Raw genomic sequence first — 20960 nt, 5'->3', positions numbered from 1 at the left:
AATCTGTGTAAAGGACATTAAATGTTGGAAGTAGTTTGAAACTTCATCATCCTGTCAGTTGGTGATAAATTGGGAAACCGGGAAAATTTACGCCTTCCCATGTTTTCCTTTATTAGTTTCATTCTGGAAAGAAAAGCTGAAATGATGGACTATGTTTTCATCAGATTTAGTGTGTCACATTTAATTTCAAGATTAATTAAATTTAACAAACAAATCTGTTAAATAAGCAGTGTCTGGTTTCTGCTTGATTAAATTTTCTTTTGAACTTAGATCTTTAACATGAAATAACTCTAAAACTGTCTCAAAAATTGAGAAAAAACTTGTCAAACATAGACATCTAACAGCCAATGTACTTCAGTATGAAGGAGTAATTGATCACAGTTCTCGTCATTTTCTTCATGTAACTGTGCAAATAACGTAGAGTTCAGTGTGTTCCTTCATGTTTTGTTCACTCTGTTAATGAAAAATTGAAGAGATTGGTGAAACCTAGCACTCAGATTTTTTAGCAACTAAATGTTGCTGATGGATGATGCAATGTACTGCAAACACCTCAGGCATATATTATATTAAATGGCATATAAATCCACGGTAGCACTCAAACATGGCAGGTGCTGCATTCGCTGCTGCTGTTGCTGCTGATATTATGTTTAATATAGGGATCACTTTTCCCTTGAAATAATCTTTCTGAACATTAAATATTGATTCACCTTTAGTGTCTGTTGTCACAGTTCTCGTGAAGAGCAGTTCTTCGTGGATTTCTTGGCTCATGACAAAATGAACATATGCCAGTAATAACGCTTCATTACCAGGTAAAGTTGACTCGTCCATTTGTATGGAGAAATGCGTCACTTGCAGGTAACTACAAAACATGCTTTCAGTACCACAACTCAGTTCATCAATACGTCTTTGAACTGTGTTGTTGCTCAAAGGAATTCTTTTGGGTACATTATAAACACATTTGTGTTGAACAGGTTTTTAAAACCTCTTAAATGGCTGGCAAAATTAATTGTATGTGGTTTTCCGGATTTTTGCTATAAGTAACAGGATATTTGAAGATGCCCGCAAACCATCGTAATCTCTTTTTGAATTTGAAGCAAACATGCTTTTCAAGTTTTTCCTTAAGCATTTGAAAGTAGTTTGAATCTCTATCTGTTTTATGAGGGTGACACCTTCTCGAATGATCCTCCAGCTTGGATGGTTTCATAGTGTCATTGCTTAACACTTTGTTACATAAAAGGCACATACATAATTGTTTGTTGGACAATGGTGGAATAATGAATCCCATCTTCAAATAATCGACAATGTACTTCCTACATTTCATTTTAGGTTTGGCCATGTTTAGTATCACTTTTCTGTAGACAAAAATTAAACTATTTAGGCAAATATGATAAGACATATGAATCAGAATTGACCCTATCAACCTCAGTTCATGGTCAGAAAATCTCTATGCAATCAAAGGAACTACAAAAACAAAACTTGAGCTGAATGAGGGGTCCCTAGTTCTGTATTAGCAGAGGTCAGTTGACTTCATGTTTTGTGTCTGGCCACAGCCAACTTCAGCAGTGTAACATAGAACTGTGCATATGCAGCCATTGCAGAGTGATTGTTATGCTGTGTCGCAAATTAATAAATCTCGTGAAGAGTGACAACTAATGAAGCAGTTCCTCATCCATCACGGGTGGTGCCACATATTCTTTCCATTCCTCAGAGAGGGGCAAGGGGAACTACAAAAAGAATTAATAATGTTGTGAACAGGAGAGAGAAAAAAGTTGTTCCAATCCCTCATTTTGGCTGCAACCTGCCTAAATGGGTCTCACTCTCGAGGCCCCCATTTACATCTAATGCACCCCGCCCCACCCCTGCCCTTTTTTTTTCAACTGTCATGGACTTCTTCCAGGTTGAAATTGACCCCTGGGGTTTAATATAGACCACTTTGGGAATCGCTGATCTAGATCTAACTGTATACTATGTAGACCACTGTTAAGTGCATAGCAGAGGATATTTCCCATTGTACCACTCATTAATGCTTCTTTCCATCCCATTTGCATTCTAATGTGGATAGAATGATTGCTTAAATGCTTCTGTGCCCACTGTAATAAATCTAATCTTGAATTTGTGGTCCATATGGGAATGATATGTAGGGGTTTATGATATATTCATAGAGTCCTCACTTAATGCTGCTTACTGCTGGTTCTTGAAACTTTGTAAGTAGGCTTTTAGTGGAATAGTCGACATCTGACCATCAAACGTCTGCCAGTTAAAGTTTTTCAGCATCTCCATAATGCTCTCCCATGGGGTCAAAGGAACCTGTGACTATTTGTGCTGCACTTCCTCGTATTTGTTCAATATTCCATTTTAGTCCTGTTTCGTATGAGCCCCACACACTTGAGGAGTATTCTATAATGAGTCACATGGGTGGTTTTTAAGCAATCTCCTTTGCGGACTGATAGCATTTTCCCAGTATCCTACAAATGAATCAAAGCCTGCTACCTGCTTTACCTACAACGAAGCCTGTGTGATCATTCAATTTCATTTCTCTACAGTTTGTTATACACAGATATTTGTATGAGGTGACCAATTCCCATTGTGAGTTATTGTTATTGTAGTAATAGACTACTATTGTTTTGCTTTTTCTGAAATGCAAAATTTTACAATTCTGAGCACCACTTTGCAATCTTATCAAGATGTGACTGAATACTTGTGCAGCTTTTATCGGACAGTACTTCGTTGTGCATAACAGCATCATTTGTGTAAAGGTTAAGGTTTCTGTAAATATTGTCTACCACACCATTAATATACAACATTAAAAGCAAGGCTTGCAGGACATGTCTCTGGACCCTGCATGCAGTTGTTTATTTGGCAGTTTATGACTCTACATTCAAGATAACATGCTGCCTCCTTGCTACCAAGAAATCTTCAATCTAGTCACAAATATAATTTGATACTTTTGTTAATAAGTGTTGCTGTGGTGTGGAATCAAATTCTTTTTGGAAGGCAGTAAATACACCATCCATCTGACTACATTGTGCTATGGCATTCATGATGTCTTGTGAGAGAAGTGGGAATTGTGTTTCGCATTATGGTGTTTACCAAGTCTACGCTGATTGGCATTGAGGAGATCAGACTGCTCGAAATACTTTATTATGTCTGAGATCAGACTATGTTCTAAGATTCTGTAACATATGGATGTCAAAGATATTGGATGTTAGTTTTGTGCATCACTTCTGCTACTCTTTCTGTAGATGTGTACAATATTTACTTCCTTTGAACTACTGGGCACAGTTTTTTTGTTTAATGTGTATTATGATTACAAGAGATGCTATGTAACTCAACAACATATTCTGTGTAGAACCTGATAGAAATTCCACCACTCTGAAATTTTTTTTTTCAGCTGACTAAAAGAAAATCAAATACTGAAATGTTTTATTTCTTTTTCTTTTTATTCCACATAAAGAAAAATTGTCTTGAATGCACATACCTTCAGGAGACCTAAACACAATACAAATGATAGAAATTCATAAAATAGTACCTAAGGAAGGCCTTGCTTTCCTGATCACATGTCCGTTCTCCAATTCTTCAGAACAAAAACAGGGAAAGAAGTTACTGAAAGCAGCAAAATTGTGTTTTTTGTTTTGGTTTTGGAAAGAGGGGGGTGGGGGATGTTGAGGAAGTTATATAGAGCTGAAGTAAGACTTGCCAACAAGATTTGGAGGAAGAAAGGCAAGGGTGATGATAATGGCATCAGTCCCTACCTAACACTGATGTACTACAGCCATGCTGAGAACATTGTCTCATCTCAAATAATATGTTGAGGTTTCTAGAGGAGACATAAGATATTGTGTCTGTAAGATATGTAAAATCATAAAATACAAGAAACTTTATCTTGTGATGTGCATTTGGTACAAAGACATGGAGACTGTGCAGTGCCTGCAATTAATTGCATAATGATCATAGCATCCTGAATATGTGAATTTCATCTGAGGCAAAAGTTTACCATATAAGCGTTAAGTCAGCATAGGTACATAAACAAGACAGAACATTTCTGAGCTGTCACACTGTTGTCAGAATCTCAGTCTTACCGAAATGTTGGTCACATCCAAAGGCCAGACCTCCAGCTCCACACCCAACTTCAATCTGCTGGGCGCATCAGAAACATAGTCTCCTTCTCCCCATCCCTATAATGTAAACATTTTTTAAACCATCAGCACCTCCACTCAGCCAACTGAAATCCAAAATTAAACCTTGCATCTCTCAGTTCATGCCTCTGTCCAACAATGACCCTCCCCTCCTCCCTCCCACCTAACCAACTACTGGAATTCCTACCTCCAACTGAGCCTCTTTTTTTGTATGTCCTTTCCAAATAACATGAACATTGTGATGGAGGAAAGAACAGTCACCCACAGTCATTAGACAGATTCCAATGTAATCACCACCCCAGCAGACCAAGGCTGTACCACTGTTGTTATGTACTGCAACAATTAGCTGACAGAACATATCTGACAACTATCTATAAGCCCTGTCTCAGTAGTCCAGCATAACCATTAATCTGTACTCAAATCCTTAGATCCATCTTGGAAGCTCTCCCAAAAATCTGTGTCTCTCCTCACGCCAGCTACCCTCTGCAAAGTCACTTTCTATATGCTTCCCAAAATCCCTAAACTTGATTGTCCTCGGTGCCCAGTTGTAGCAAATTGCTGTGCTCCTGAGGAAAGAACCTTAGCTCTTGTTGATCGACACCTCCACCCAATTGCATGCAGCCTAACTTGCCATATCAAACATACACACCACTTCCTTCTCCATTTTTCACCTTTCACCATCCCATTACCACCTGGCTCTCCACTCATCACTGATGATGCCAATTCCCTATACACTCATATCCCCCATGCAAACGGCCTAGCCACTATTGAACACTTCCTCTTCCAACATCCTGCCAACTGTAAACCCACCATATTATTCCTTACACACCTGACAAACTGCATTCTTACACATAACCACTTTTCCTTTAAGGGGAAGACATACAAACAAATCTGTGGCACCGACACAGGCACCCCATGTGGCATTACCCTATACCAACCTGTTTATGGGCTATCTAGAGAAAACTTTCCTAGGCACCCAAAGTCACAAACCCCTTGTGCAGTCCATGTTCATTGATGATATCATCATGATGTGGGCCCAGGGCTGAGACACTCTCTATAGTCATTCCTCCACTCCTTCTCCCGTCTATTTCACCTGGCTCACATCAGTGCAGCATTCCACCTTCCTAGATGGTGACCTCCACCATTCTGATGGCTCCATAAAAACTCTGTCCATATCAAAACCTTCATTTTTATAGCTGCCATCCCTTCCACACTAAAAAGTGTCTCATGTATAGTCTATCCTTCATGGATGGCACATCAGCAGTGATGAGCAATCCTGCACAGAAAAGGGGGGGGGGGGGGTTACTCAAAAAAATACTTTCTGTTACTTATTCTTCATGGTTTCTTGTTGTTATTGACATTTGTGACCAGCAGCTAACTTCAGGTTTTCATTTTAGAAATTTTGCGCATTTTTCAGTGAGTAAATTTTCATAATTGCAGTAATTAAACAAAAGCATTATTTTTTGTCCATAGACTTTCTTGCATACAGGCTGTTACTTTTAAAGCATTCTTTGACCGGACAAGCAGTGAACTTCCTAATCAAGGCGTGTGGCAAGGAAAGGTTTTAGTATGATCTTAATGACTGCAGTCATTTATTTATCATTAAATTTGCACACAACTAAATGTGTGTGGTTTTTAGTTTGTATACATAGTGCCTTAATCGACAGAAATTCCCATTTAATTTGGGTGCATATTTTGCTTTATTTCAGCAAGTCAGGAAGCAGAAACAGGCATAATTGGTGAACGAGTCCAATCACAAAAATGTATTAAAAAGTGATTTGATTTTTACTCTCAACTAAGTGAAATTGCTTCCCACATTACTTTCTCACTTGAGCGAATTCCTTCCTGTATTGGTGACAGCAATTTGTTGAAACAAAACAGGTCCATACTGGTGAAGTTCTGAAAATCCTGCCTTAGTTCCTTCATTAACAGGGAATAAATGTCCCAGCCTCCGCCCCTGCTTCCCAGCCAGGATCGAACATGTCGGCATCCGGATATTCATCTTTGTCATCATCATCATAGTTGTTCTGCACTAAAACTTGGAGTTACAGACACTGCCAGGGTAATAGCTCCAACCGTTTGCAAAATGCTGTGTAACTGTAACTTTAGATAAATATGTGGTTGTGCAAGCAAGTGTAATAAAATAAAACAGACAATTGAGTTCTTAACTCAGAACTGTAATTCTGTGATAGCTACAAAAGAGAACAACATTTACATAGTAAATAGGAACCTCATGGTTGTACAAGTAGACATTCCCCTTTAAGTTCATACATTATTCCCTTCTAGTGTGCGTGTGTGGATTCGCGCCACAAGTATCCTGTATGTATCGTGTAATCAGGAAATGTATACATCCTCTAATACTCCGACTGCTCCATTGAGCCAACTGAAAAAAGAAAAAAATATCACACCCTCATCGTCCAGTATCATGTATAAACTGCAGAGTTTTCATATGGCTTCCTGGAAACAACTTTTTGTGCAATACAGTACCACCCGTGCGTAGTGTTGTGCAAGATATTACATACCTGTTGTCTTTACTCAAAAAAAAGTCTTAGCAGGTTACACAAGGCTGCTAAAATACTTGGTTACTGAGTTGATCTGTTAAAAGTGTCTGCATTAATGAGTGGTGTTGAAAAGCAGTGCTATCATGCCCCAGTTTCCCTTCCTGCACTTCCGGATGCCCAGAAATGTTGCTGTCACACCTTAAGGGGCTCCGGAACGCCCTATACTTGCAATGTTAAAATAACGCTTATAAATTACATCTTTCCTCACAAAGTATTTGAGGTAGGAAGTTGAACTTTTTACAGAGTATTTATTGGAATATGGGCTACAACTTAACACAGCGATTTTACAAAATTTTAGTTCAGTTATTAAAGATGATTTTTTTTCAATTGTAATGAAAATTCACAACATTTTTTTGCAATTTTTACTTATATATTAAAAAATATACAGTTTTTTGAAAAAAGGCTGTGTTAAATGATGCCGAAGGTACTGTGTAACATTTACTGAAAGTTTGAAACAAATATTAGAAAACATGTAATTAGAATGAGAAAATAAAAGTTTTGGGAATCGAGCGACAAAGATTGGATTAACTTTTTAGTGCATTTCAGGTCCATAGGATGGATTATCTTCATCCTCTGCAAACTCCTCCTCCAGCTTCCTCTTGTTCCTCCTCCTGTTTACTCTTGCTTGTATTTCTAGACTCTTTACAGCCCTGTCTGCAGCCCGAAGGCGTTCCTTGTCTAAAGCAAGCATCGCTCGTTGTTGTGTTCGTAGATTTTGCTACCATTTTCTTCAGTGGCAGTTACTGCAACACTGTTCCAAAAGGTGGTCATGTATGAACACTTATCACATTTCAGTTGTATTTCACTAGAAAGTCCTACGTGCTTTATTATGGAGAGTTCCAGACCAACTTCACTTCAATGAATACATCTTACACAGTTTGAAAAAATTCCTTTGAGAACCGACACATCAAATATTTCATTCACATCCGATTCACCCATAAAACATTCATAGTTTTCACTCATTGAACCAAGCTTCTTCTGTGAAGTATTTTCTTTCCCATTTTGACTGCTATGGGCAGGTGTACTTGAGAGGTTAGGTTCACTCACTTGATTATCGTCTTTATTGTTTACAGTAATAACACATACCTTTGGCTTTCCAACATTTCTCCTTTTCTTAAAAGCCTTCAGAGGATTTCTAATAACTTTATTTTTACTCATTATTATACTTCAACGAAACAGAGACTCAGAGACTCAAGAAACAGAATTAATTACGAATATTTTCGAGATAACGACAGAGTAAATAAACATGAAACAATCGACAATCACACCAGCGATATATATTGAACCATCACAGGTTAGCCACAACACATACTTTATCTCACATCACTAAAATGTACCTGATGAACACGGACGTTAATAATAACACCATTTGACAGCAGTTTAACAGCGCCACAGTGGGTCACGCCCATGTAGAACACATTTCAAAAAAAATTTAAAAATAGTTGTAGTCTTCGGAATTGAATAAATTATATATCTATTAAAAGGTAATAGTCTGCAGATTCAGAAAACGCAAAAAAAGTAAAAATTGAACTTTTCATGATTTTGAGCCTTTCCGGAGCCCCTTAAGAAAGGAAGTCAACAAGTGGAGTTTCTTTAGTATTGCAGGAAACTGGTGCCTATTTCCTTCATGTCAGTACTGTGAAAGACTCTAATAGTATCACATTTTTGTGTTCTTTTGATGCAAAGAAACCTACCCATTCAAACTAAATCTTTCACTAACCAACCACCATTGTTGTCTAAAGGCAACAAAACTACTCAAAATATCTGTTTTTCAAGTGATGCTGTTTGCAGAGTGTTGCCCTCTTGTGGCACCACCAGCCATTAACAATGGCAACAACACAGAGCTTCTCTAAATCATTTTGAATGATACAGGTATAACACACAAGACAGAATTACATTGAAGATTTGGAAAAGACTGCACAGATTTCAAAACAAAGAATCAGTATAACTCCATACAAAAGACCTAACTTATATAAGCTGAAAACAAATGATAGGCCTTTGTCATTGGATGAATATTTGATAGCAAATCTATTAGTGTAACAAAGTAACCCAAGATAACGTATTGTCACTGGAACATTTAACAGTGTTCTAACAGATTTCAGAGATAAGGTTTTTACAATGTCTGGCACATGCTAAGGAACTGAATGTTTCTTCCTTATTACTATCCACCAGTTCAGTAAGAAGAGCTGAACGGGTATTTTGGAATGAAGTTAGTAGCATGTGCAGCCATCATTTGTGCTCTGCAGATTACTCTACTTTGATTATTTCTGTGTCAAAACTGAAGTTATACTTCTAAAGTTGTTTATCTAATGTTGTTGAGATAAAAGCACCCATGAACTCAGACTGTTAGGCTATTCCATAGACAAACATGTAAAGATCACAATTGTCTTTACTCTGTAATCCACATTGAAGGAGGAGTGTCACCTTTGGTTGTGTTCATGCCATTGTTTTAAGGCATTACTTAGCTGCCAAACATTACCGTATTTTAACGGACTGTGAGGCGCACCTTAATTTTTCAGCAATCTTTTTAAAAAATGTTTTTATCATTAGATTGCATAGCCAGATTTTTAAAAAAAATATTAGTTTATAATACCAAACTGACCTTTAAAATCACAGAAAATTGTCATCTGAACATTCTTCTTCTTCTTACTCTTCCTCTTCCTCTTCCTCTTCCTCCTCATCCTCATCCTCATCATTATCCTCTTCATACACAAGACAGGCTTCACTGCCATTGAGAGCGTTATTTATGCCGCACTTATTGAAAGGTATTATTGTTAAATCTTTACTCACTCTAGACCACAACTACTTTATCTATTGACACATTTTATTTTATTGTAGGTTGTTTTAAAACTTCCTTCAGTGTGAATTCATGTTGGGTTTCATCCATTGTCCATTTGTTCCATTCCTCTGTCATATACGCTTTAAATGGTTTATTTATTGAGACACTGAGACATTGCAATTGTGTAGTAAGTCCTCCTGGAATAGCAGAAAGCTCTGTATTTACCTGTCTCAGCTTCTACTTCAAGAATATTTCAAATATTTACTAAACGGATCTACCACAAAAAGATAACTCTTCTTCAATAAAGCCCCTTTCCTATGCTCCCACACACTGTTAATTCATTATTTCATACCAGCCTTGTCCATCCAACCCTTGCTGTGTGCATGAACAAAACCATCTGTTAGTATTTCAGAAGGTTTTGGCATTGTTTTGCACTTGAAAATGATCATTGGATTAAGTATAGTACTGTCAGCACAACATGAAAGGACAACAGTTTAGTGCATTCTTTCATGTCCACGTGTTTTTATAGTTACAGTTTTAGCACCTTTCATGGCAACAGCTCTGTTGCTCAGCACATCAATTGTCAGTGGAGTTTCATCCATATTCATTATTTTCCTTAGTTCCACACTTGATTTACTTTCAATATTGGATAATAAGGCAATGGAAAGATGATATTTCCTCTTGATACTCGTGTGCCAGTTTATGAGATATTTTGGGTTTGGTTTTGGTTTGTGTGCTAAATACACTTCGTAAACCTGTATCACCAGCCGACTCCACCTTTAAAATCTTTTAAGTTCAACTGTAGAGCTAGGTTACAAACGTGTATCTGAATAACTTTTGTATTGATTCCAAAGCCATTTTGATGGTGTCCTTGAATCCATTTCTGTTTCCATGTTCTTCTGCATATGCTATTACTTTCAGTTTACAGCTCACATCATATGAATATCTTTTATTTTTTTCCATTACAAAACTAGCTATTAACAGAAATATTTTTATGTTACTGGTAACACACATCACTATGGATTCAAGTTCACTTTCACTGTAGACTGCAATAATGCATCATAGGCTAGACAGTGTTCTGGGTTTGTGGTGGAGGGGTGGGAGGGAGACAGTGTTATCAAGCTTGTGAATCCCCACAATTCATGTTCGTCTCATCGGTGCACTGCTGCTGCCAGTTGAATACAGTGTTGCCAGATAGAGATAGGTCTCCCACAGCATCGAATATATGACCGTGTTTAAGACTGGTGGGAATTTTCAATCAAGCACTGGACATTTTTATATTAATTTTGAGTGTAAGACACACCTCAATTTTGGAGGTAATTTTTCAAAGGAAAAAGTGTCTTATAGTCCATAAAATATGGTATGTATGTACGTATGTATATATGGCCATCAGTAATCACTGTTGCCAAACACATGGAGCCATCCCATTGAGTCTTTGGAGACATTGTAATGGTAATATTTTAGGTCATCATTGTTAGATCAGTATGTTCCCCCGTCATCAGCAGTCTCTCAAACTATTGATGTCAATTTTTAAAAATACATTAGTACTCTGTGCGCTGTCCTCTCATCAAATATCTTAATGAATAATTTTCTATTAGCCCAGGAGACAGAGAGATTTACAATGATGAAGACTTTCACACATCATTTCTTGAATGGTCCATGACTGAGGAGTGGATTTCTTGCATTGAAAAAGTGAATGATTGCTAGAATGTGCTGACCATTGTTAACAGAGAGTTTGTGACTGTGTTGAAAAGTAGTGTCATGTAACTCTTTCAGTTTGAAGTGTAGTGCAGCATTCAATAAAAGTTACTTGACCTGCCATGATAATGTGTAACTTATGTTTTGAATTCCCCATGCAGTTATATCAGTGACCAAGTTTTGATAAATCTGTTAATTGTGACTCCTAATATATTGCCTCTAAAATATTTCATCATCATTGAGATACAACAACAAAACAATAAATTTTGTTTTTAATTGATACTTCATTAATGTTCAAAATAATTTCTGCTTGTCTTTAAACCATTTGTATTGTTTTCAAAACAGTTCTTTGATACCTGTGTTGTTATAGCATTTTGCCAAGTCAGCGGCAAACTAAGAATGCTATGGAGGTGATTTTTTTACCTGCATTTTCACCCTTCTTTTTGGATCAGTGATACTATTATAATTTGTATGTGGTTTATATCAGTTTATTGTAATACAAGTTGTTGTGCAGAACATTAAATATGTTACTTTTGTTAGTGCAGAAGTTGCAGCTGATTATAATCGTCATATTTCTCTGTGCTTGTAATATAATTTTTCAGACGAATGTTCTTTGTGTGAAACTAGTTGAGTAGAATGTGAATTCACGCTTTGTGATTCGTTTCTACAACAAAGATTTTGAATTTAGGTACATGGCTGCCTTAGCACATCTGCATCACCTGTTGTGTCAAGCACAGTGACCTCTACAGCACATCAGTTTCAGCGACTAAAAGTTGAAGATGCATTATCGTACTTAGATCAAGTCAAATTCAAGTTTGGTAATCAGCCACAAGTTTACAATGACTTTCTTGACATTATGAAGGAATTCAAATCACAGAGGTAAAGTTTCTATTTTGAACATTCCTTTTTATTAGTTACATATCAACTAGGAATACATGTAATACTAATAACTTTATTTCTTATTTGTTTATGTGAGGTTTGGTTTAGATTACTGTACCAGAAATATCAATAAATTACTGATGTGTTTCTGTAGATAGTACAGCAAAAAGTGATAATGTTTGTTGATTATTTGACGAAAAATTTTATTTGATATTTTCTATGAGGAGACTAATAGACAATTTCTTGGTCTACAAGTGTGTTTTATAAAACTACTAGTGAACCCAGCAGTACTCCGCAATTGCTTATTATGCATGGGAATTGTATATACATCCTAATCTCCTTCATCCCCCCTCTCTTGGCCCACTTCCTACTCCTCCTCCTCCTCCCCCTCCTCCTCTTCTTCCTCTTCCTCCTCCTCCCCCTCCTCCTCTTCTTCCTCTTCCTCCTCCCCCTCCCCCTCCGCCTCCCCCTCCGCCTCCCCCTCCGCCTCCCCCTCCTCCTCCTCCTCCTCCTCCTCCCCCCTCCCCCTCCCCCTCCCCCTCCCCCTACCCTCTCCCACCCCTCTTTGCCCACCTCCTCCCCTACCCCTCTTCCCCCTCTCTCTTTGCCCACCTCCCCCTCCCCTCCCCCTCCCCATCCCCCTCCCCTTCCCCCTCCCCCTTCCCTGTCACATCTCTCTTTGCCCTCCTCCTCTGCCTCCTCCCCCACTCCCCCCTTATCTTGCTGTCGATCTCCTTCCTCCCTCTCAACTTCTCTCCGTCTCCTCCTCACCCCTCTCTCTTGAAATTTCCTCCCCCACTCCATTCATATCTTCTTCCCATCTCTCTCTGACCTTGAGCCTTTTTATTGTTATTGTAAACAAAACCTTGATTCGAAAATGCTGTAACTTAAAATGAATGGGTAAATCAGTTGGGAATACCTCTCCAGCTGCTGGATCTTTGAGGATAGTAGCTTCAATGATGGTAATTCTCATAGTTTTAACGTGTGAAGGGACAGGATTGCAAAATTCAAATGATTCAGATTCCATAGTAGTATCGTAATCATAAGTTGATAAGCCGTAAATACAACACAGCCGATGTCTGTCCGAATGTTTATTGTGTTTTGCATCACGCAGTTCTCAGTACTCCTGAACATAGATTTTGATTGTGGATATTGTACCACAGACACATTCCCTTTGACTGTTCAAAGATGTCACTAAACCTGCCCAAAGATGTAAACAATCATGCACGACCAGTGCCTATTAGATGGAGGGGGTCCGACAGCCGATCAGTTTGTCATTCCATCAGGAAGGAGGTAGATGGCTCGTGTTGTTTGTAGTTCAACCATGCCTAGACGGTCAGTACTGCAGTTCGATTGCATCCACATTGTTACTTTGTGCCAGGAAGGGCTCTCAACAAGGGAAGTGCCCAGGCGTCTCGGAGTGCACCAAAGTGATGTTGTTCGGACATGGAGGAGGTACAGAGAGCCAGGAACTGTCAATGACATGCCTCGCTCAGGCCACCCAAGGGCTACTACTACAGTGGGTGACTGCTACCTTTGGATTATGGCTTGAAGGAATACTGACAGCAAAGCCACCATGTTGAATAATGCTTTTTGTGCAGCCACAGGCCGTCGTGTTAAAAACTCAAACTATGCAGAATAGGCTGCATGATGGGCAACTTCACTTCCGATGTCCATGGCGAGGTCCGTCTTTGCAACCACGACGCCATGCAGCTCGGTACAGATGGGCCCAACAACATGCCAAATGAACTGCTCAGAATTGGCATCCTGTTCTCTTCACTGATGAGTGTTGCATATGCCTTCAACCAGACAATTGTCGGAGACGTATTTGGACGCAACCCGGTCAGACTGAACGCCTTAGACACACTGTCCAGCAAGTGCAGCAAGGTGGAGGTTCTCTGCTGTTTTGGGGTGGCATTATGTGGGGCCGACATATGCTGCTGGTGGTCATAGAAGGTGCCGTAATCGCTGCACAATACGTGAATGCCATCCTCTGACTGATAGTGTAACCACATCAGCAGCACATTGGTGAAGCATTCGTCTCCATGGACGACAATTTGCGTCCCCATCGTGCACTTCCTTGGCTAGAGTGGCCAGCATGTTCTCCAGACATGAACCCTATCGAACATGCCTGGGTTAGATTTAAAAGGCTGTTTATGGACGACATGACCCACCAACCACCCTGAGGGATCTACACAAAATCGCCGTTGAGGAGTGGGACAATCTGGACCAACAGTGCCTTGATGAACTTGTGGATAGTATACCATGACAAATGCAGGTATGCATCAATGCAAGAGGACGTGCTACTGGGTATTAGAGGTACCGGTGTGTACAGCAATCTGGACCACCACCTCTGAAGGTCTCGCTGTATGGTGGTACAACATCCAATGTGTGGTTCTCATGAGCAATAGAAAGGACGGAAATGATGATTATGTTGATCTCTATTCCAATTTTCGGTACAGGTTCCAGAACTCTCGCAACTGAGGTGATGCAAACCTTTTTTTGATGTGTGTATTAAAAAAATATATAGCCTAATTGTGGCCAAACATTTATTAGAGTATTGTGTAAAAATTTTAAGTAAATCGGTTAAGAACTTTCCCAGACCTTTGTTAACCCTCCCCCCCCCCCCCCCCCCCCCCTCTCTCTCTCTCTCTCTCTCTCTCTCTCTCTCTCTCTCTCTGTGTGTGTGTGTGTGTGTGTGTGTGTGTGTGTGTGTGTGTTTTAAATTTTAAAAAATATGTAGCCTATGTCCGTCCAAACATTTATTGGGGTATCTTTTAAATATCTGAAGTAAATTGGTCTGGAAAATTTCAAGTCCTTCGATATTTAGTATTTGAGAATGAAAGCACTTAGTGACTTGCAACAAACTTCACACATAATTTCAAACATTAATGAAACTTTTTCTCTCTGACCACTCCCACAAAATGATTAAACGGAAAATATTTATTGCTTACTACATTTTAGTTATTAATGCAGTAAAACTGCTGCATCAGGCATGACATTTTAATTTATTACTTCTTTACTACTAACAATATGCGTGACACATTTTGCAGACAGTATTCACATACACACTAAATGTACCTGTGCAATTATATCATTGTACAACACACAGTTAGGTGTCTGGGCATGTATTTATTCCAATCTTCTATTAGTCCCCCTCCCTCTGACTATTTACTCCCCCCCCCCCCCCCCCCCCCCCGCTCTCTCTGTTCATCTCCTCCTCTCCTCCCACTCTCTGTCTATTCCCCCTACCCTCACTCTGTTCACCACTCCTTTCCCACTCTCTGTCTGTCCTTACCCCCTACAGTATTTCCTTCTAAATTATAACTAATATGTGAAACTAATTTGCATTCCATGGATTTAGGATGAACTTTTTGCCTATAGCTTCTCCAGTATACACGTATGTCGAATATATTTAACATATTTCACACGTACTTGTACACATGTTTCACCTGTATCTATAACAAATCTCGCCCTGCAGTTTCACTTTCACGCAGCTTAGTGTTTATGATGTCGTATCTCCTGAAGTACGTGTCATACGATGATATAATTTGGCAGGTGCACCAGTGGTATATGTGGCTAGTGTCTGTGAAATGTGTTATGAATAGAATTAGTAGTAAAGTAGTATTAAATTACAATGTCATGCATAATGCAGCAGTTTTATACACATCTCACTGTTCATGACATCATATCTCCTGAACTATGTGTCATGCAATGATATATTTTTCCAAGTACATTCAGCAGCATATGTGGATACTGTCTACAAAATGTGTTGTGAGTAGAATTAGTAGTAAAGAAATAATAAATGAAAACATCTTGTATATAATGTGGCAGTTTTTCTGAACTGTGTGTCATACAATGATATAATTTTGCTGGTAAATTCAGTGGTGAATACTGTCTGCAAAATTTGCTGCAAATACAGTTATTAGTACATAAGTAATACATTAAAATGTCATGCTTCATGCTGCAGTTTTACTGCATGAACAGCAAAAATGTAGTAAGTAAAAAAAAATATTTTTATATTCCTCATTTTGTACAGTTTGGCAGTAAGAAATAATTTCATAAATGTTTGAAATTATGTGTAAAGTTTGTTCCTATTCTCAAATACTGGATGAACAAATTATGGGTATTCGCAGGGCACGGGCTACACTGCCCCCCCCCCCCCCTCCCCACAAATCACACTTTACCCTCCACCCCTTTCACAGATAGATGGTTCTTACCCCAACAGTGGTTCATTCCAGACAGCAAGTGATATGTGCACGAAGTTTGGTTGAAATCATTCCCGTGGTTTATGAAGAGAGATGGAACATAAATACATATATACAGTGAAACCCCTCTTTTACACTTTTCAAGGGACTTCAAGTAACTGGAACTGATAACTGTCTGGGAAGGAGGAACATTTTACTCAATTTCACATGTCATAATCAATGTTTCTGAAAGCCTGCAGCTGTCATTCATTGTTTAAGTAATGAAATACTGCACTAGTTACATATTTTTTCATGCTTAGCACAAGGTGTTTCAAGATTTTTTTCCCTTGTTATCATGTGCAAATATGTAAATAAGTATTTTGTATGGTGTTTAATATGTATTATTCTGTGTCTCTTCCACTGTAGTCGTCTGTTTGAGGTTATCAGGTACTGTGCCTCATCAGTTATGTAGAAAATTGCACAGTGCACACGAACTATCACTCACATTGATTGATTGTGTAACATCACAAAAAATTCATACTTAAATACTACACTTGCCGACGAGAATATATTCTCGAAACAAGTTTTTCTCATCGTGAATAAAATAAATAACCGGTGCTGTGTTCAAACTAAAAACATTTGAGCAACAAAAAATGAATGACAGTGTCAACTAGTGCTCCCAAGTGACCATACGCCGAAACACACTAAATGTGGTTCGACAAAGGTGTCACAATGATCACAACAATCACGAAACTCCATTTGCACAGTAGAGACAGTTTGGAAATGGTTGTGATTGGTCACGATATCTTCATTCAAACAAACCCTGTTACTCACATCAGCCACTATGCCAAATAGAGCTTTGCAGCGGCGGGAAATATGGCACGAATTTTTCCGACTTATAGACGTTTACCAGTTCATTTTTTCTCTACAAACATTTTTTCTTAACGGATAAATTGTGCGAAAATTATAAATATGGTTATGTAAAATTAGGCACAGATAAACATTGTGGGCATAGGAAATTTGACAAGACCAATAAAAAATGTCATAAATGGTGAGAAAATGTTAATTCTGGGAACTTAAAAGTGGGGTTATACTGTATGTGTAAATTCATTTTTATAACATGTATGGTTTCATATTATATGATATTCAATGTCTGATATGCAAAAACACTAGCCGAGTGCCCAGTGTTACCTAGGTAGGTATTTGTTCCAAACTCCTCCCCCCCCCCCCCCCCCCTCCTCGACCCCCTCTGCCACCACCACCACCACCACCACCACCACCACCACCACCACCACCACCTCACTCTCTGTCCATCTCCTGCTACCCCTCTCTCTGTCCATCTTCTCCTCTTCCCTCTCCCTGACCATCTCGTCCTGTCTCCTATTGTTGCCTGTCTCCACCTGTCCTGTCTCTCTATCGATTTTCCCCTCCACTTCTCTCTGTCCATCTCTTCCTCCCGCTACCTTTATCTATGTTATGCTTCCATCTGTCTGTGTGTGCATCTCCTCCATCCCTCTTTCTGCATGTGTATCTCCTTCATCCCTCTTTTTGCGTGTCTATCTCCTCCATCTCCCTTTCTGAATGGCCATCTCTTCCTCCCCCTTTTCTGTCCATGTTATCACATTCATTTCAATACGAGACTAATGGTTCTTTCCCCCACAGGATTTCTTTCCAGATCATAGCTAATATGTGTACCAAATTTGGTTGAAATCGTTTGTGGGGCTTAGGAGGAGGTGTGGCACATACATACATACATTTTTATAATATGTATGGATGTTGTCCTTCGTATGAACTTTACACCAGAGTATGTATTTTAAACATCTTCCACTTTCTCCAAACTGCTAGTGTTTTATGAATGAAAAATAAGGTATATAAATTTGTCACCAAACTGTTTCCGATATTCAGGGAAGATGAGTGTAATGGATTTTGTTTAATGTTCATATAGGGTGTTTACCCTGTTATGAGATGAGATTTCTTCACAAATTCCATATTTGAAAAATACAGAGTCCTCTTACATTCGCAAATTAAGCTATTGCTGCTGAGGTCAATGTTGTTACATTGTGTAATAGATTAATGTAGTAGTTGTATCACATTTACAGGTGAAGCTTTGGCAATTGAGGTGACACACAGATTTAATTTGAAGAATTCGGTAGGTTTGGAGAGGGAACAGACACATCCGCTTGGCCGAGAACTAGACTGAATGTGGGGAGGGGAGTGGTAAGTGGGCAGCAAATTTTATCGTGCAGCCAACCATGGAAATGTATACCACTTTCCATGTCTTTTTATGACCATCTACCATGTTTAAACTGCACTTCACCTGAATCTATATTATAAGAATTGAACTGACTTTTAAAACTGAGCCGGCCGCATTGGCCGAGTGGTTCTAGGCACTTCAGTCTGGAACCGCATGACTGCTACGGTCGCAGGTTCGAATCCTGCCTCGGGCATGGATGTGTGTGATGTCCTTAAGTTAGTTAGGTTTAAGTAGTTCTAAGTTCTAGGGGACTGATGACCTCAGATGTTAAGTCCCATAGTGCTCAGAGCCATTAGAACTATTTTTTTAAAAATTGAATAAATACTCAACAATAGTATACATTTCTATGGGAGGCAAACTAACGGTAACAAAAGAGGTTCACACCCAACACCTGAAATGTGGCACAACAAATGAAACGTGAGTGTCAACAACGGTACTAAGGCTGCTATTGCTGTACAGCACTGTTGATTTTCCACGTTGGCTACAATGTTAATCGAAGTGGTGCAATTTCTGCCATAGGGAACTGAGAGGACAATTGTTTGCTGTCATTAAGTTTGATTATATTGTTGCACTTTAAGAACTGTAAATCGTAGCTAGTGACAATGGGTGCAAATTGCAGCTGTGACTTTGTTAACAAATGTGGATCTACGAGTCTGTGTTTTACAGTGTGTTCCTCCAGTCGATACAACAAACTGTACAGGAGGAAGAAAATTTTCTGTCACAGAAGCAAATGCTTGTAGGTTGCACCAGATAAAGAATAAATTAAAGAATACCAGTTCTACACGCTAAACTTTCTGGGGACTGAAGCAGGGAAGATTTCATAAATTGCAACATCAGGTTGTACAGTACATGCAGGAGAAACACAGTGAACGCTTTTCGATTACTCAGGAAATTGTCTTCATGAAGATGCTGGAGATAAAGAGGAATTTTTGAACTGCATGCGTCGTGAAATTCAAATCAAGTACTGGCTGGTGCATCAGGCTGATAAAGAGGGAGGGACATATGTTACAATGAAGAACAAGACTAGCTCAGTGACTTCCCAAGGCATTTGATGAGAAACTACATGTGTAATAGCCTTACATAATCCATCAAAGGAAACTGAAAGACGATGTTGTAGGCTATATGGGCAACACTGACCGGATGCCCGTTTATTTTGATGTGCTGTGATACCATTGATGGACTGATGATGACCAACAATAGTGATGCCACAGAAAACTGGTATGGATAGCAGGCAGAAAAGGAAGTGAAGATAAAAATTAACCCTTTAACTGCTTCAGGTGTGCTATTTGTATTCTGTGCTGAGTGTGGCTTTGTTGTCACTGTTATTGCTCCCTTAATGCTGCTGCCTGTGCTTGAGAGATAGCATTCAGATTTTTAAAAAAAACTATTTGGTCAAAAAGTTGGATTTTTGCACAGCTTACAGTCTGATATCTTCCTTCAATATAGGACAGAACTTCATTTCATTATTTGTCGTTGTTACTGTGCTATATTGAATAAAACATTGCATGACTTTTTATGACTTTGCAGAGGCAAAATGCATTATGTAGATTTTGTGTATGGTAGATTTTAGCCCATAAATTACTGTGTATGAAATGCAAATAAGATATCAAAATTTCATTTAAAAGTGAGAGCACAGTGGTACCTCATTTTATTCTTGAGATAGTGGTTTTCATATCTGGCAGATAGAAGCACACAGTGCAACCAGTTCCATCTGTGCACTTGGGGAACCGTGCGGTCATAACAATCATTACATTTCATAAATGGTTCAAGATATTGAAAGGAAGTTTTTTGGAAATGATAGACACCATATCAACAATAACAGTAAGTGAACAAGAAGATGGCTCCCAAAATGTTACTTTTGTAGATTTTATGTCTGCTGAGGAAGAGTTCCATTCCCTTAATCAAGCAGCTGTAGTGGTTGGTGTTAGTCTTGTTAAGAAACCATGGTTAAGTTATGCAAGTCATCAGGTATACCCATAAAGAATGCACAGTGAGTTTAGTGAAGCTCTGTGTAATTATACAAAAACAAAACTGGCCACTTTCTTCAAAGTACAAAATCCTCTTCAGAGGAAAATAAATCAAAAGTAGCTTGAGAAATTTGTCAAAACTTTTGTAAAATATCAATTCTGCATTTGAATTGTGTGCATCCTTCATTGAAACTGTGTAAGTTCTTACAATTGTCCCAGTATCCTTTTCAAAGAAGAACATTTCATACTGCATTCCAGCTGCATCAAAGTACATGGTGGACAAAGTAAGAAATGTGAGAGCTGCAAAAGGTGTGGAAAACTGAACCCTTATAAAGCTTTCCTATGAGTAAAGCTTATCTTCAAATTGTGCAGTTGTTTTATCTGGGAAATAAGCCAGGCTGTTCTCGACAGAGTGCCAACAGAAAAGGCACTATCAGTGTAGTAGTAACAGGAGCAGAAGTGGTGAAAGTGAAAAGATTTATGATCCACATTTAAGAAC

At 38.8% G+C, this 20960-nt stretch overlaps 1 protein-coding gene across 1 annotated transcript in view; it reads left to right on the top strand.

The window, feature by feature from the left end:
- LOC124556790 (paired amphipathic helix protein Sin3b-like) overlaps positions 1–20960 on the top strand; it is a 289392-nt gene that overhangs the window by 73759 nt on the left and 194673 nt on the right. The window contains exon 4 of the mRNA XM_047130801.1: positions 11863–12053. Within this exon, the coding sequence (XP_046986757.1) occupies positions 11863–12053 (191 nt within the window). The remainder of the gene's footprint in view (positions 1–11862; positions 12054–20960) is intronic.

The sequence above is a fragment of the Schistocerca americana genome, chromosome X, assembly GCF_021461395.2.
Source record: "Schistocerca americana isolate TAMUIC-IGC-003095 chromosome X, iqSchAmer2.1, whole genome shotgun sequence".
NCBI lineage: Eukaryota > Metazoa > Arthropoda > Insecta > Orthoptera > Acrididae > Schistocerca > Schistocerca americana.
Note: the sequence above shows the minus strand (reverse complement) of the source record. Positions and strands in the feature narration are given on the sequence as shown.